General features: G+C 34.8%; 1 protein-coding gene across 1 annotated transcript in view; it reads right to left on the bottom strand.

Moving 5' to 3' along the window:
• The window catches only part of IL23R (interleukin 23 receptor), a 52,407-nt gene extending 35,451 nt beyond the window's left edge, over positions 1-16,956 (bottom strand). Inside the window, exons 1-3 of the mRNA XM_004679517.1 lie at positions 16,887-16,956; positions 14,263-14,559; positions 7,907-8,030 (exon numbers count right to left, since the gene is read on the bottom strand). Of these exons, the coding sequence (XP_004679574.1) occupies positions 7,907-8,030; positions 14,263-14,559; positions 16,887-16,956 (491 nt within the window). The remainder of the gene's footprint in view (positions 1-7,906; positions 8,031-14,262; positions 14,560-16,886) is intronic.
• Between the last annotated feature and the right edge of the window lie 1,144 nt (positions 16,957-18,100).

Raw genomic sequence — 18,100 nt, 5'->3', positions numbered from 1 at the left:
GAACAGGTGAATTTACTGAAATACACTCCTGAGGAAACAGAAGAGATCTGCAGCACCAAATGTGGGTCAGCTCCCTGGACAGGAATTAAACTCAAGTTGTTAATCCCTAGGCCTCCAGGGAGGCCCTGTTCCACATTCTTGCTCTTTTTGGGTGTTTCCTTTGGGTTCTGACAGTGAACAAAACCATAGCACATTTTCAGCTAACTGATTATTCCATACAAGTCAGCATATCTCTGTTGTCAACTGTGTGCTGCACTTCTGATCTCCTCAGTAAACCATTTTTAACAACTTTCTTTTCTTCACTCTAAGAGCCAACCAAAAAGGGTTAAACATTTAAAAATATTATTTTCTTATTTTTATTTCCTCTCTGTTCTGATAGCTATGACTATGGTCTAGATTCTCTTTACTATTTGTTTGATATATTACTTTTACAGATTCCTAAGTTAATTATGGTTCATTATAAAAGTTAGCTTCATAATATGTTAATTTAGAAAAGAAATTACCTTGGAATTTGAACAGTAGTGAAAAGAAGTTCCTTACATTCTTATATTTATATTATATATTTATTTTTTATAGATTTATTTACTTACGCATACAGAACAGGGGTATAGGCCAAAGGTGCAGGGGCACTGAGAGGCTTCACCAGAGACAGAGTACAGGCTGATTTTGGAAGTACACTGCCGAGGGGAGCAGCGGGCAGGTCAGGAGAGGTCTGCCATGCCAGGGCTGGGAATGGAACTGGTACTGAAGTGGCTGCGGCTAGCTTGCAGTGCTGAGTCCTAACCTGTTGTGTCACCAAGGAGGGCCCGCATTCTTATATTTAATGACTGGAAATGCTTCACAGATTTGACTACCAGCCTTGACCGGTGACTTGCCAGGTCCTCTGCACTGTTCCAGTGATACCATATGTGCCGCTGAGGCAAACACCAGTTTGTGAATAATGACATAAAATAACACACCAGTTTGTTTTCTTTCTCTAATACCACCAACTACTCTCTGTCCCTACTCTGTACTAATATAATAAAATGTGTGGAGAAGGAAGAACTTAAAAATCATTGGCATTTCTTCCCTAAGCATCTGCCTCTCTTCACGAAATTTATTATGTCTATTCAACAAGTACCAAATTTTTCAACCCATAATATCCCTGCCAGTATTATAATTTGCCAGGTACTTAGATATGCTGGAGTCCATAGTGATATGTTTGTTGAGACACAGACTCCAGGAAAAACAAAACAAAACAAAACAGATATCCAGGAGGGAAAAAAAGAAACCAACTTTACATTACCAAGCAATAAATAAATGCATTCATGAGTCAAATTTTCACAGAAATTTTGACTGTATTTTAAATTTACTGTCATTACTAAAGTGGGATAATCTCAGGAGGCAAGCAAGGAATCTCTCCAAGGCAGAGAATGGTGGTGGGTGCAGGGCAGGGTGTGATGGGGCTACCTAACATACAGGAGGCATCTGCTACTCTTGAATATGTCAGATTTTAAGTCTCACTGCATATTTCTGGTGCTACCTTTTATCTCACACCAGCAGGGAGATCACTGGGAGCACCTCGAGAGGTGGTGATGAAAAACACCTTAGGATTTGAGCTAGACCTACGTTCAAATTATAGCTCTGGCCCTTGACAAATTTTAGAAGTTAGAGCCAGCTGCTGTACTGAAGCCCATGTACTAGTTAGGCATCGGTAAACTAGCAATAATAACTTTGTTGTTCTCATGAGTTAATAAGTGAGTAAATGAGAAAAAAGGAGGAAGCTAGCTGCCTTCAAAAATAATACAGAGCTCATTAAGTAACAATTATTATGGATTAAAAGGTATTTATGCCAAGGCTTTTACAAATGAAACTTGAATTGTCATATTTGAGTAAGTTAAATTTATGTTATATTGCTTCTATCTACACTCAATGCCATTACATTCCAGTGTTTTTATAGTCGCTTTATATTCTTTCTGAAATAAGAGGGAACACAAAGGAACTAAAGAGAATCGTTATAAAGTATGTTAACCTCATGTTAAGTAAGAATTCAAAGGTGAAAAATTTTAAAATTACAACTATTGTAAGTACAAAGTAGGGCATCTTTTAATATTTTCCAGTTAGAGAAAACCACATAATGTTCTTAATTGGTTTGTGGCTAGTATTTTTACACACATATTGAGAGCATATGTCAAAATGGAACTATATTCTCAAACTGATATTAGCCATAGTTACTAAACTAGGTGATTTAATTCTGCTTTTAAATTAAAGTCTACCTTCATATTAGCATGAAGACACAAAGTACTATTTTAGATGAATTCAGTACAATGATTGACTACACCTTAGAACTATTTTTATGTGGAACTATATATTAAAATGTTTTTGAATGTCTTATTTCTTTTTTTGTGTGCTAATTAATACACAGCACACTATATTTTGATATGTCAGCATCATTTGTATTTCAAACACCTAGCTCTAGTTTAGCTAATAATTTTCATAAACTGTTGATTTATGCTGATAGTGGTGATAGTGCCTTTTATTTATTTAATCATTCATTCAGTAAATATTTAGTTAACACCCACTATATTCCAAGCATTACTGTAGACACTGGGGTTATAACAATGAACAAAGCAGAGTCCCAATCTTTGTGGAGTACACATTTTGGTGGAAAAAATATAATTGCTCTTTTTTGTTTTTTTTTTTTGTTGTTGTTTTAAGAAGACTTAAAAAGTACTAAAAGTAGACATGAGAGCACTTTTATTTATTTTTTTGGACTATGTGAAAAAACTATCTGAGAAGGTGACATTAACATAATAAAGGATTAGGTCTTGGGTATCTCTGCAAGAATAACATTCTAGTTGTCACAGAAGACCTGAGGTTTGCAATTATTAACCACTTGCTCTGTTCAAAGACCTGCAAGGCCAATAAGGATTCAATAGAATGATGGAGATGGAAAGGGATTAGAGATGAAATCACAGAGGTCTGAAGGAGGGAGAGACATAAAAGGTATTATAAGGTCACAGAAGGCTTTGATCTCTGAAATGGGAAATTTTGAGCAGGAAAGTGACATGATTTGAGGTATATATGAAAAGGATCACTATGGTTTCTTGTGAATAATGGCTCATGTCAAGGCAAAGGTTGAGGGTAGGGCTGTAATTAGGAAATTGTACTGACCCAGATGAGATATGATGTGGTTGGGACCAGTATTATTTCAGTATAGGTGGTGAGAAAAGGTCATGTGTTTAAAGATACATCTAATAGATATTGATTATTTGTTGGGTGAGAGTATGACAGAGAGGAAACAATAAAGACTCCAATGACTTAGACCTAAATCAAGTGAAGATGGAATTACCATTTGCAGAGGTGGAGAATGCAAGCCTGAGGAGAGAGTCTGGATTTTAAATTGCTATAAAAAAGAACAACAGGGCCCTCCCTTGTGGTACAATGGGTTAGGACGCAGCACTGCAAAGCTTGTCATAGCCATTTCATTGCGAGTTTGATCCTTGCCCTGAGGTGACCCACATGGGAGCAGACCTCTTCTCACTTGCCCACTGTTCCCCTCAGCAATGTACTTCATCCATTCACCTATTCTGCTTCCCACTCTGTCTCTGGTGGGTCCTCTCACCACCACCCCCACACACACCTCTGGCCTGTACCCCAGTTCTGTATGCATAAATAAATAAATCTTTAAAAAAAATAAAAAAAGAACAACAGATCCAAAATGGAGTAGATGATGCCAGGCCCTACAGAGAGTAAACACCTAATTTAACTGAAGTTTCAGCTTCTCCCAAGTAAAATTCTAGATCAATCAATCTGGAGTTTTCTGATCAGCAGTATTAAGGCAATCTGCAAGATAAGAACCTTCTGCCTTCCTGTAAGGGAAGGTAGCTTTGACTGAAATAATATTTATTTTCTTTTGATAGTAACCTCATTGCATTTTTTTTTTTACTGTAAAATCCCTGCCTGATGCATGAATCTAATAAAGACAGCAAAATTTATTTGGATGAATTTGTTTTTTAATAAGATGTTAGATTTTAGATTCATTTTGTAGGTCTAAGGGAAATGTTGGAGAAGACGTTAGGTGGTAGCTGTAGTTCAGGGAAGATAGCCGGATTTGAGATATAAATTAGGGAGTATTATGTCATAATTTTTTTTTTAGTTTTTTTTTAAAGATTTATTTATTTATACAGAACTGGGGTACAGGCCAGAGATGCAGAGAGTGAGAGGCTTCACCAGAGACAGAGTGGGTAGCAGAACAGGCAGATCGAAATTTTTTTTTTTTTTAAAGATTTATTTATTTATACAGAATTGGGGTACAGGCCAGAGATGCGGAGAGTGAGAGGCTTCACCAGAGACAGAGTGGGGAGCAGAACAGCAGATCGACGAAGTACACTGCTGAGGGGAGCAGCGGGCCTGTCAGGAGAGGTCTGCCGCGACATGTGGATCTTCTCCGGGGCAGGCTCGAACTCATGCGGAAGTAGCTTAAGCTTCTTAGTGCAGTGCTTTAACCCGCTGCACCGCCAGGGAGGGCCCTATGTCATAATTTTTATTGGCCATTTTGGATGAGTACAGATACAGATAATAAGAGATCCTAGGGCAGAGCTCTGGAACAATGTTATTTTACTGAAAGTGAAAAGAAATCCATAAGAAGAGACTGAGTAACACATACCTGGAAAGGTAAGAAAGAACCAAAAGGAAGGAGAGAACCAAAATTGTATCCTGGAAGCCAAAAGGCTGAATTTGGCCTATTTTAGCAGTGGGAAAGTCATTAGTTATTGCCGATTAGATTTATTTTACTAGAGGATAAAACATTGACTGAACTCGATTAAAGAGAGAAGAATGCATTATACAAAAGCCAGCTGGAGATGATTTCTTCAGGGTGTTATACCCACTATTCTCTCAGATTGCTTGTCAGCAATCTGAAAAATAAAAGTGCTGACAGAATTAATTCTTGTCTTTCCTCATTGGCATTTGTAATGACCAACAGCAAAACAGAGCCATTTCTAGTATAATGGGTAAGTGCCAGTAAAGATGGAAAAGATGATGACAAAGAAAGAGGACAGTTGTCTTTTAGTAGGCTGGAGGGGTAATAACTGTTTCACAAGTTTGAACTCCACCAGTAGGCCTGAGTGTGGTTGTAGCTTATACACAGCCATAGACAGGAAGGCCAGATATATGGGTACAGATGTCATTGTGTTACTAGGTAAGAAAGGTGATGGTTGTTGTGGTATTTCCCATTACTCTTATTTTCTCAGTGAAATAGGAAGCAGCTCATCTAATAGAGAGTGAAGAGAGGAAGAAGATGCTGAGATCAGAAATGAGAGTAATGAAATAATTATCTGACTTACTGGGGAATTTACTTAGTCAGTGAAATGTAGGACAGCTGGGTTACTCTCTGGGTTCAGCTGAGGTTAGCAGTTATGAAAATAATATAACACTAGTCATTAGGTTTATGTGTCTGACTCCCGAACAATTACCTCTTCAGATAGGGAATCAGTGAGGGCATGGATTTTAAGATATATACCTCTTATTAAATCCTAAAAGAAATACTGAAACATAACATTAGACTCTCAAAAAAATTGGGGGATTATATCTAAGAATTCTTTATGGCTATTGGGAACATGCATGTAGAGAAGAAGATATGGCTATTGAATTGGCAGATTAGGCAATTGATTTTAAGGAGTCGAAATTGTTAATCTCCTTTAGAATTAATTACCTTATTGATTTTTCATGATGACTGTGTTATTGTAAAAAAATTATGAGCTTTTCATTCACAAAGATACTGTGCATTAAAAATAATCTCTAGTATTTAATAAGATGCCAAGCCCACATCAAATACTAAATAAATATTTGCTCAATTTACTTGAATAGAATGAAGGGCCACCACAAATTTCTTTTCATTTGACATATAAATAGTAGTAGAAGATCCTTTGCCAGACATTACAAGAGCTTCAAGATAAAAATAGAAAAGAGTGTATTTACATGAAGCTGTTGAGGCTAAGGGGACAACAGAGTAGGTGCTAATATGCAGAGGTTCATTTTCCCTCCCATCACTTCTCTTTGATATCAGTAAAATACAAAGGAGCAGATGAGCATATGTGACTGGTTATGCAGCTCTGCTATTGTGGCTAACACAAAGATACCCAGAACAAGTGTTGCAGAGTGGGTCTTCTCTCTAGGGAGAGAATTCACCAGAGAGCATCAAGTCTTTATTAGACTCATACATGAGGGAACCAGTTTAAGAATGGAGACTATAATAACCTGGCTCGTTGAAGGGAATTAAGGGGAGATACTTAAAAGGTAGGTCTGTGAGGTGGGGTGCAAGAAAGCAGCTTGTTCTGGGCTGGACTGTCCTGGGCTTGTGCAGACCAGTTACATTCCAACTGGCATGTGAACTCTCAGCTTTCTCCCGCCAGGAAATTGTGAGGTGATCATTAGTCAGGATCTAACACCTTTAGTTGAGCCTGATGCCTCATGGTCAGCGTGGTGGGTGACTTGTTTGGACAAGACTCAGCAGTCCATGATTCAATCCATCTGTTCCAACAGGACTTGGGGCAACTCATCCTACCAACTTTCAATTTCTTTACCTCGGTTTTCTCAAAAGAAAACACTTGAAGCAATGCAGACAAAGTTTACAACTTTAGCCCACACCGGAAGGAGGCCTTGTGTCCCCTATACCACCTTTCCACCACTGTGAGACAAGTGGGTGGGCTGAGGTAAAAAGCCTCTCTATGCATATGATTTTACTGGAAAACAAAACCACATGAGTTGGAAGTGAAACCTTGCAAATGCCAATCTCTGCCAGCCTGCCAAAGTGGAAAACACCCTAGTAACCCAGGATCTAGAAAAACTTTTTTAAACCTGATATTTACTACCTCAGCCACAAAATTAATGATAAAATCAGCTTTTTCCTGGAGGGAAAGACATTTGGACATTTGGAAAAATTGGCTTCTTTACTGTTTTTAAGCTCATAGGTGTGCTTTTAATTAACTATAAGATGAACAGATGTTTATTTCCTTTTTCCAATTTATGTCCAAAGTAACTCATTTTTTTAAAATTCACTAGGGGAGAACATTTATGTTTATGATGATGATAATCACTTGAACATTTAAAATATTATAAAGTTCTTTAAATTTATTTACTTATACATACAAGAACTGGGGTACGGGGAGCAGTGGGTGAGATGCGAGAGGTCTACTGTGCCTCAAGTGGTAGAGCAGTGAATCAAACAAACAAAAATTCTAGCCCACATTGAGTTTACATTCTAATTTGACTGAAAGAATGAATTTACTGTTGATATATGCAACAGCTAGAAAAATTAGTCTGACTTGTTAAACACATATAGCATCTCTTTCTACAGAGTCAGCTGTTCAAAAATACTGTGTTACTTGAAAATAGTGCAGATATGGTCCTCCCTGGTGGCGCAGCACTAAGAAAATAGTGCAGATAAACTTTTTATTTTATGATACCCTGTAAGTGATTAGCTCTTACGACTTTATATTACTTTCCTCTTCCAAATAAGGTTTTGACATAAGAACAAATCAAAAAAGCCTCTGTCAAGATTAAAGAAATGACAGTTGGAGAAACTGAATAATTTCCTAAACCCTAAAAAGTGATTACAATTGGGATTAAACAAAAGTAGTTTTTGAACCTGTATAGTAGTGCTACATCACTGTTACACTCCTGGCACCAGTTATCGGCCAGTGAATAAAGAGAACAGGAAGATTACAGAACACATCACTGCACTGAATGAAACTATTAGTATACCATAAAGGACTTTGGTGGCTTCATGGATCATAATTAGGGAGTTGGGGATAATCAAAGTATATTTAGTGTTTCAGACTGATATCTTGGATCTCAGCTAAAGATAGACTACTCTGAACTAGAATGGAATTGCTCAAATTAAAGTGTTAGGGAGGGAACTTACCTTTTCACATAGACCACATACTTTGTGTCTATGTACGTGGGCTTCCCAGTATTCCAAGTGCAAATCACATTGTCTGAATATTCATTAATAACGCAGGTTACATTGTCTGGAACATCTGGTGGATCTGCAGCAAGAGAGCCATCAAACAAATATATTTTCTATTTTATTTAAACCAGACCAATCAACCCTTACTTAATACCTCCCTTATTTTATCCCCACCACCTCACCTTGTGAACTACTTTGCCATCAAGTATTTCTCTTATTCACATACTTTACAATATTCTCTGGTTTTGTGTGGGTATTCTCAAATTCTTATATTAAAAAAAATCCCTTCCCAAATTTTCTCCAGTCAGCTATTACTGTATCTTTCTCCTTTTCCTAACAGTTAAACTGTTTTTTTTTAAAAAAAGATTTATTTATATATGTATACAGAACTGGGGTACAGGCCAGACGTGTTGGGGGGCACGTGAGAGGATTCACCAGAGACAGAGGGGGGAACAGAACAGGCAGGTGTACTGAAATACACTGTTGAGGGGATGAGTGGGCAGGTTGGGAGAGGTCTGCCACACCTTGTGGGTCACCACCCTGGCTGGGTTCCAATTCGTGCTGCAGTGGTTGTGATAGCCTCATGGTGCAGTGCTTTAACCCATTGCACCACCAGGGAGGGCCCCAGTTAAACTTTTTTAAAAAACCCATTATCCTAGTCTTTTCTCCAACTCCCATTTACTCTTGAACCCCAAACAATCAAGTTTTCCTAAACAGTTTTACCATTACCCTTCTTAAGATCATTAATGACTTTTAAAAAAAAATTTAAGATTTATTTATTTATTCATACAGAACTGGGGTACAGGCCAGAGATGCGGAGGGTGAGAGGATTCACCAGAGATAGAGTGAGGAGCAGAATAGGCAGATCAACGAAGTACACTGCTAAGGGGAGCTGCGGGCGGGTCAGGAGAGGTCTGCCATGCCATGTGGTCACCTCCAGGGCAGGTGGGGATCGAACTCATGTGGAAGTGGCTTAAGCTTCCTAGTGCAGCGCTTTAACCCACTGCGCCACCAGGGAGGGCCTCATTAGTGACTTTTTATTCAACAAATCCCAGGATCTCTTTGCAGTCACCACTGAGTTTGATTTTTGTCGCATTTGATATTTTGGTCATTCTTTCCTAGAAACCTCTGTGTTTGTTGGTGTCTGTGAAACTGTTTTCCTACTGCTCTGATAGATTCTCTCCTTCCCTGGCACCTACTCCATTACTCATCTTAAAATTTTGGTTTTCATGCAGTCACTGGAGTGTTATTCAGCTTTAAAACAAAAGGGAATTCTCACACATGCTACAAGTTTGAATCTTAAAGACTTTATGTTAAGTAGAGTAAGTCAGATACAAAAGACAAATACTGAATGATTTCACTTATATAAGGCATTCATAATAGTCAGATGTGGAGAGATAGAAGGTATAGTGTTGCTAGGGGCTTTGGGAGATAGGAATGTGTGTTGCTACTAAGTGGGTACAGAGTTTTAATTTTACATGATGAAGAGTTATAAAGATGGATAGTGCTGATAATTACATATTAATGTGAATGCCACTTAAGAATGATCAAAATGGTACATTTTATGTTATATATATTTTATCACAATACAAAAAAAAGATGAGAAGTATTGAATATTCACAGAATCTCTCCTTTTCCTCACTTCTCCCCCAGTTTCTTCCTTAGAGTGGCCATATTTGGAGAACATCATATTATGGGGAACATTTTATTATGGACTTTTGTATGCTATCTTTCCCTTTAGAAAACTGTTGTTTCCCCTACTCTCTCATCTCATCCCACTCCATCCCTACCTCAAGTCACTATACTCCACACAGAATTGTGCCCTTGAGCAAGGCTGACTAGCTATTTCCCTTGAGAATAAACATGTAACTCAATATGAGCTAATCAGAATTGTGCAAGGAACTTTTTGTGGCCTCAACATGAAAAAAGGTGTTCCTTTCAGAAGTTGCTGTCTGGGAAACATGTAAGCTGCAAATTGCTGGTGGCCATCTTACTGTCATACTGAAACAGTATTTAAGAATGAAGCCAATACAGGGGAAAACAAAACCCAAGAAATGGGAAAAGATGAAAGAGTTCTTAAAATATTGTTTGAGCCTTTGAGGATTCTTAAGTCTATGAAACCCCACCAGTATAGAACAGCATCTGGAATTTTCAGTTTCATCATCCTATAATAAATTACTAAGATCAAGATTTAAAAAAAAGAAATATGGAAACATTGAGTATTGATCATACCTATACTTTTCAGGTGTCATTTTCTCAGTTTGTCCCTATATATATGCAATATTTTCTGGGAAACTAGACTATTCAAAGATGAATGAGACAAATGGAATAATGAAGACTCATAAAGAATAAAAAAATAGGCATTTATGCACCTGAATTAACAGCCAAAGATTTTATCTTAGATACAAATATACTTCTGCACTTAACCTACAAATCATTTACCAATAATATTACATGCAAAACAAAAAATATATTTAAAAATAAACATAAAAATACAAATTGAAACAATAGTAGATATCACTTAGACCTATCAAGTTGGCAAGGATTTTGAAAAGTCTTACTCTGTTGTATTGGAATGAATTTAGGGAAGTCCTCTAAAACTCTGCGGGTAGAAAGGCAAATTGGTAATAACCTTATGGAGAATATTTGGCATATCAGTCTTTGAAAGTGGAAGTAATAGTAATAGTATTAGTAATAGTAATAATAATAGCTTACAATCCAGCAATTTTACATCTAGGAATGTTTTCTTAATAAAATGTTTGTTGATATGCACAAAATTTTTATTAAAAGGATGTGCCTTAAAATATTGTTCATAATAATTAAAATCTTGGAAACAAACTTGATATCCCAATATAAGTTTAAATAAACTTAATATACTGTTAAAATGCATCTCAAAATTAAGTTGTAGAAGACAACTTAATTATCTGGACTGAAGATGATTTAAATATCTGGCCTCCCAATATATTTAATCTATTAAGTGGTCACCATATAACAAAATGAAAAATGTGGGTTGCTAAATAGTATAGTATAATAGTTGTTATTCGAGTCAGACTGAAAGAGAGAGAGAAGGGTGAGCAGGGAAAGAAGTAAAAGAAGTTAGAGTAGACAGAGTGAAAGAAAGAAACTTGTTTAAGATATATTCAAAATTATTAGAGGGATTCTGTTAGTGGTGAGATTATAGAACTATAAAAATGATGTATATTTATTTTTGGCTTGTCTAAAGTTTTAAATAATACTTCAACAAATGAGTATAATTTTATTTTATAATTAAAAAACTATTTTCATGTAGTTAAGAACACTGAAATATTTTGGTGAGTTGTAGTATTGAATTACACAGAGAAAGACTGGTCTCCTGTAGGGTAAAAGAAATCTGGATGTTTTGCTTTAGTTTTATAGGAGTTAGATGTGGAAACATAAATTTAAGTCATGTTGGATATTGATTTAAGTCATGTTGGATATTGATTACAGTGATTTGTGCTGATGTTATCTCCCCTTGTGATTTCAGATAGAGTATCATTGGCTTGACAATCATAAAGGTCAGCTGTTAATCTTGGGTTATATAGCATTCTATATGAAGTAAATGTCTTGCAAACGATCAAATAGATTATATACACACATGTAAATAAACACTGTTGTTAAAGTGAAGCTATGTAAAAATGGGAATGTAAGCATGGTTATGAGAATAAGACTGGATTGTTGTTAGGTCTCATTGCCAGGTTATTCAATATCCAAGGATAAAAACTTCCTTTTAGAAGTTTTAGATTCTAGAGTATATATTGAAAAATACAAGGGTGAGATTAAATTTTGTTCTTTCCTACAAACCCCAACCTACTCCTATTATTGGTACAGTCATTTATCAAAGCCAGGTTGTTTGTTAATTTAGAGTCCTGCCCACAGATAATTTTCTACTGACTACTTCTCGAAAACACAGTCGTTATTTTCTCATTAAGTTTCTAGAATTTAATGCACTTTTGGAGCATAGCATCCACTCAGTAAAGTTTGCTTTATGAGTTAATTGACTTGATAAGTGAATGATAATGAAAAAAATGAAACTGAAGTGTAATACTTCTGGTAAAGCCATATCCAAGAGGGTCACAGATCAACCTAATTATGCCTTGCAGCAATGCTTAAGAGGAATATTTGGGGGTTTTTACTGGATAATAAGTCTACTTCTACTACAATAAATAGAGATCAGAGGTGGTTAAAATGTAAGTCAAATATATTTAACTTTAAAGTAAAGGTTTAAATGGGAACATGACTTTTTATGTATTGTTTATTTTAATTTCACATTTTTAAGTGAATAAAGACAACATATCACATTTTATCCCATGATTGGTAAGACTCAGAACAAACTTCCCATAATATGTGTGCATTTAATCACAGATAGGAGTCTAAGAAGTGTTCAAGATTATGACTAAAAAATAGAATCCAGGGGTTTGGTAAAGTTCTACCAGCTGTTACAATTTCAGTCTCAAACTTAGAGGTCTATTAAGTAGTTCTAGCTCAGAGAGGCAGTAAATGGAAAAAGTGATGTTCTTTGCTAAGCAGTGATCAGCAGAGAATGCAAGTGTCACTTATTTGTTGTTCTAGAAAAGATCCCTTATATAACTGCCTGGTGGTTGTTTGGGAGGAGAGGCCACAGCCAGTGTTGGGAGAACTGGTGCAATTAACCAATCACCCTACCTGCAGCTGGGGATGGAGGACTCCTTTTGCCTCCTTTTTTCTTTTGGCTTGAATTAAACATTAACTTTTCCCCATGACTGTCAAATTTGCTTAATTGCCTCAAAGAAGCTACTTATTTTATCAACACCCTCCATCTGTACCCTCACAGGGTAAAAAAAAAGGAAATGGGTTTTTATGTTTCCTGAGGATGTGGATGGACTAAGGAGTTTTCATAACCCAGATAAATGTCTACTTGTGGTTTCATTCCCCACAATTTAGGGCAACTTTATTATGTTATCAGTTGAAGGAGTAGTGTTCAATTTTTATTCTTTGACTCCAACACATAATACTATGTTTCCTCAATTTACCTTTAGCTCCTCCTATAGCTCTTCTTGTTTCTGATCATGCAATGTGAGGTGCCCAGATTTAAGTAGGACACTGGCCTAAGTTTAGTAGGAAGCTTCCTACTTTCAGGAATCTACTCTGGGAGTCAGGTGGTGGTGGGCAGGTCACCCATACTAACTGAGAAGGGGAAGTGAGAAAAAAGAATCTGAATTTGAATGGCAAACTTTGGAGGAAGGGAGCATGAAAATGGTCCAGATGCCACAGGGAATAAATCTGATAGAACATGCCTAATTTATCAATTTATATCTCATATTAATAGTATCAAGAAGTAGATATATGATTGTCCAAATCTGCCTAGATTGCTATAATAACTTAAACATCTTGAGAATACTATGAGTACAAATTGAATGTAGCATATCTTCATTGACCTTAAAATTTCATTAACCATATTATTTTTCTTAATAATTACAATAACAAATGCAGTGATTCACAATTGAAGCAGTGGGATTAAGGCCAAGCAATTGTCTCAGAATCTCTTCATGCTTTGTTGAAATTATGCATTTTTGTTTCTTTGTTTTTAGGATTTAGGCACATTGGTGTTGTATTTTAAAATTCCTCATATACTTAAAAAAATTGGGAATTACCACAGCTGGCTTAATTGGCCCCATATTACAGACATGAGGCTCAGATTGGTTAATCAACTTGCTCAAGGTTACATATCTAGTTAAAAAAAATGCATCAGGAATATAAAGCTAGTTTTGCAACTGATTTTTCTTTCTAAAGCTTAGCCTCTGAATTTCTCAATGGGATCTGCTACCAGGTTGATGATACTCACTTGATAAACATAAAAACAAGTAAAAACAGATGAACAAAACAACACTTAAAATCTGAGGATACCGCCCTTTATGTATGCCTTATTTATTCAGGCTAGTGCAGAACAATTGTTTTTTGGGTGTATGAGCAACATTGAAAATTTTGCATTATTAACATTAAAAATTCATATTTTTGGTTCTTTTGAGAATCAAAAGCTTCAGGAATACTGGGCCCTTATAAATATTCAGGGTGGATGGTGACAACTCCCAGTAGACCACTTTTGTGTTTTCCTCTCTGCACAGATACCACCAACTTCCTTAACTTTTATATTTCACCAACTTGATACCTTACACAAATTTGTAATTCCTATATTAAACTAATATAAGAAATGAGCTAACTCAATTTGCTTTTATTTTTAGACAAGATTGGTAATTATCACTTGATTGTTAAACTAGCTTTCATTTGGATTTCTAATGTACCCCAATACTTACATCCAGAATAAATGTCTTTTCCACATATCAGTGTTTCTTTAGCATGCTCAGGACATTTAACAGTGCAGTACATAGAGGCATGTGGTTCCAGAAAGTTGTCATACGAAAGTCGAGCTGTTGTTTTATTAATTCTTGTGATCTGAAATATTTCTTTGGTGTAATTTTTATAAAAATTAAAATTTGTTGGTTGGCAGTTCTTAATCACTGCTTGGCAATATATAGAGATATTCAAACCCATCTTAAAAATTGTGGCTGGTTCTACCCATAAATGACCTGAACAGTTTATATTTGTAAGCCCTGGAAACAGAGAGATAAAACAATAAATTTCATGTAAACATTAAAATCAGAGATTCAGAATTATATGGTATTCATTTTAAATTTTGTTCTTTTCTTCAAGTGATTTCCATTGGACAAGGCTTTAGAATATTATCTTTTCACTTATTTCATTTTGATTTTAACATGCTTCTGTTGATGTTCGGCAGTATGACACAAGACTTGCTTCTCTGTCTAAACCTTCTCTCGCTAAAGAGCAAAGACAATTAACTTTCCTATTTTAAAATGAGAACTGAAGCATTATGAGGTTACACCATTTTTCAAAGGCAAGATTAGAAATAATACTTTTCACTGAAGAATACAAATGCATTCTTTTAATATAATCAAGCATACAGTCTTTTGTCGATAAAGGCTGTATTTATCAGAAAGTTTTGAGTTTAATGAATAAACTCATACTCTTACTAATGTCAAAAATCTACTGTTTGGTAATCACTTAAAATTAATCCCTAACTTAGTAAATTGGGAAAATATTCAGAATATATTATTAAGTTAAAAAGCAAATTGCCAAACATTGCATAAAAGCTCAGTGTTAACAACAAATGGGCAAATTAAAGATAAATTCACTAAGGTATTAGCAATGATAATTTCTGTGTGTTAGAATATTTTCTTTCTTCTTGTGTAAGTATTTTTTCAAAGCTATATTTGAATATATTACTTTAATCACCAAAAACATCAATAATTTAAAGCCTTTCTCAAAATCTCAAGTCAAAATCAATGCAATCTTAATGAAATTTAATTCGTGTCAAGGAAAACGTACTAAATGTTCTGTCTAATTTATATATAAGAATTTTTCTGATAATACCTGTATTGAAATATCTTAAAGTAATATCAAAACAGTTGTATAAAAGGTTAGTAGTTAACCTTAAAAGGTCCTTACCTTTGAAATACAAAACGTAAATAATAAACTTCTTTTTTATAATAGAAATATAATTGAAATTTAAACACAGAAGTAATGATAAAAAATAATTCCATCATTATCAATAGGATATTAAAGCTAAAAGCATGAAAAGGAAATTTTAGGAAAGCATTTTGCTGTTTTAAATAAATTTAGAGAACTGCATCTGTCATGGAAGAATTGTGAGTAGTGTTTTCTCATTAATAAAAAATATCAAAAGATTAAGATTTGGTTTTCAAAACAAGTAAAGGAAACTCTGGATTACTGAGCTTCAAAATATTTAAGAATAAATTACAAGAAAAAGTAAAAAATTTTCACTGACTTCACCAGTGCTAGTAAAAATCATAGATTATATAAGAAATATGTCAAAATATCTTAATTTTTCTTTAATAGGAATTTAATCAGGAGAAAAATAGCATATTTTTATTTCTGCAAAGCCATTAAAAGGGATGATGACATAACATTGTAGTAGAAAACTTGGGAATATGTAGTCTAGATGATATTAAAATATTTATATCAGATTGAGCAATATTATTAAGCTGGACAGCTGATGGTCTTTAGTATCATATCATAGGAGCTTATCTTATTTCTCTATATTTTGTATTAATCAATTGAATGTAGGAAAAGGAGTCCTTCTTATCGTTGACATTTATCAAGAAGTTGATATAAGTCATTCATTTCTTATTTGTCCTAAATTTGTTGGTTTGACTATGGAAGTGTCTGTCTTTTGTGCTGCTGAAAGGGTTACCTCTGTGTCTTTAACATAATTATGTCCCAACTTAATAGAAGATGGTTTTGTTTTTGTCACTATTCTGAATAACTTGTATCACCTTCAGATCTTCCTTCAAAATATAAAAATTTGCCCTGGAGTCCCTGTGATCCCCCTGCCTGAGTAGATTCTATCCCTGGATTCCTCAAAGCTGCTGATATGTGTTTCTGTCAGCAGACATTTGTGTGAATAATAAGATGGGATAACAATAGGTCATGATACTACTGTACCAAGTTTTTGTGAGGAATAGAAGACTTAGCATAGTGTCCAATGCATAGTTACCACCAAATTGCTTATGAGAATAAATTAAATCCAATTGTTTTATGGGCTATTACAGAAAAGTAATAATAGTTCCAAGCTAGAACATGCCAACTCAAAGTAAAAAGCTCCTTGCTCTGTTCATATAGAAATTAGAGATTTATCTACTAGGGATGTTGGAGAAAGGAATCCTGAATTAAGAGGGAGACCGGACTTATTTATTTCATTCCATATAATTTTTGTGTGCTTGTAATTTTCCCAAACTAATAATTTTTATTCTCCAGAGACTTTAATATAGTACCTTGAAATTAATGAATACTCAATATTTTGTTTGAGGAATAAAAGAGATAGATATTTAAAATACTATACCTCCATGACACCAATTGAAGAATATATAAAATGCTATTACCACATCCCATTGAATCATGACTTGATTCATGCCTGAAAGCAGGAAAAAACTTTTGGCCCCTCTGGAAAAAAATATGAAAATACTTAAATTGTAATATTTTGATGAAATATCAGTAAAATAACAAAAAATATTAATTTAATCACTGGTTTCCTTAGAAGTTATTTGTTTATTAAGAACCTTTGATTGAAAGAACAAGAAAGAAGAAGGGAAGGAGAAAAAGAAGGAAGATAGGAAGAAAAATAATGTACTACCAAGGAAGGAAAGCAGCATGGCTAGTATATAATAAAAGTAAAGGAGTAAAGCCAAGGAATGGGATTTTATATTCTCAAAAGTCACTATGAATTACCTTACTAGAATATTCTGACTCTTGATAAATGTAGTTCCAATTAATCTGGTAGTCTATACATCAGAAAACTCTTCTTTTGGTCAACACTTAATGATGAATTCTTTTCTTGGCCTACTTAGAAATATGTTTTTGATAAGAAAAACTTGGAAAAAAGTAATAAATTTCAGAACATGAAAAGGAAAAGCATTCAAAATGAAAAGACATGAAGTTTGACAGAGGCATATGTGTTGCTGCCAGTTAAACTTTTGTTTGTAGAAATAGAGAGACACAGTATAAAGATTCCAAACAACATTGCCCTTAGATTATAGTTGGAATTATCCCCTTAACTGGTTACTTACATTACTGAATAGTTTAGTTATTCAATAATAAACATTATTCAATTATTTTTACATTTAATAAAACCTGAGCCTTTCATGTAAAGCAACACTAAAACAAACCTCATCAAGTAGCATAAAGTATCTGGCAACATTTTAAGAACCTGCGTCCCCATGATTTGTGAATATACGGATCCCTTCAATAATCCTTCAGCGACAAAAAAATCTTCTTCTTATAATAGGCAAAATAGGGCCTCATATATTTCTAGTTAGAAGTTAACTACTCACCTAATAGAATATATGTAGTTGTTATTTAAAATATGTGACTTCAGACAATATTATATAGATTTAGCTTTCATCAGAAATCACTATATGAAATATCACAAAAACATACATGAGAAAATAACTTGGCACATCTGTTCCAAAAGAAATGATAGCTGTTTTCAAGTATTTGGATGATAATTGTATTTTTACCTTCCAGCTTGTATGAAGGACATAATTTCACTTCAGAGTC

This window comes from Condylura cristata, unplaced genomic scaffold, assembly GCF_000260355.1.
Source record: "Condylura cristata isolate star-nosed mole 26May11 unplaced genomic scaffold, ConCri1.0 scaffold00008, whole genome shotgun sequence".
Lineage (NCBI taxonomy): Eukaryota > Metazoa > Chordata > Mammalia > Eulipotyphla > Talpidae > Condylura > Condylura cristata.
Note: the sequence above shows the minus strand (reverse complement) of the source record. Positions and strands in the feature narration are given on the sequence as shown.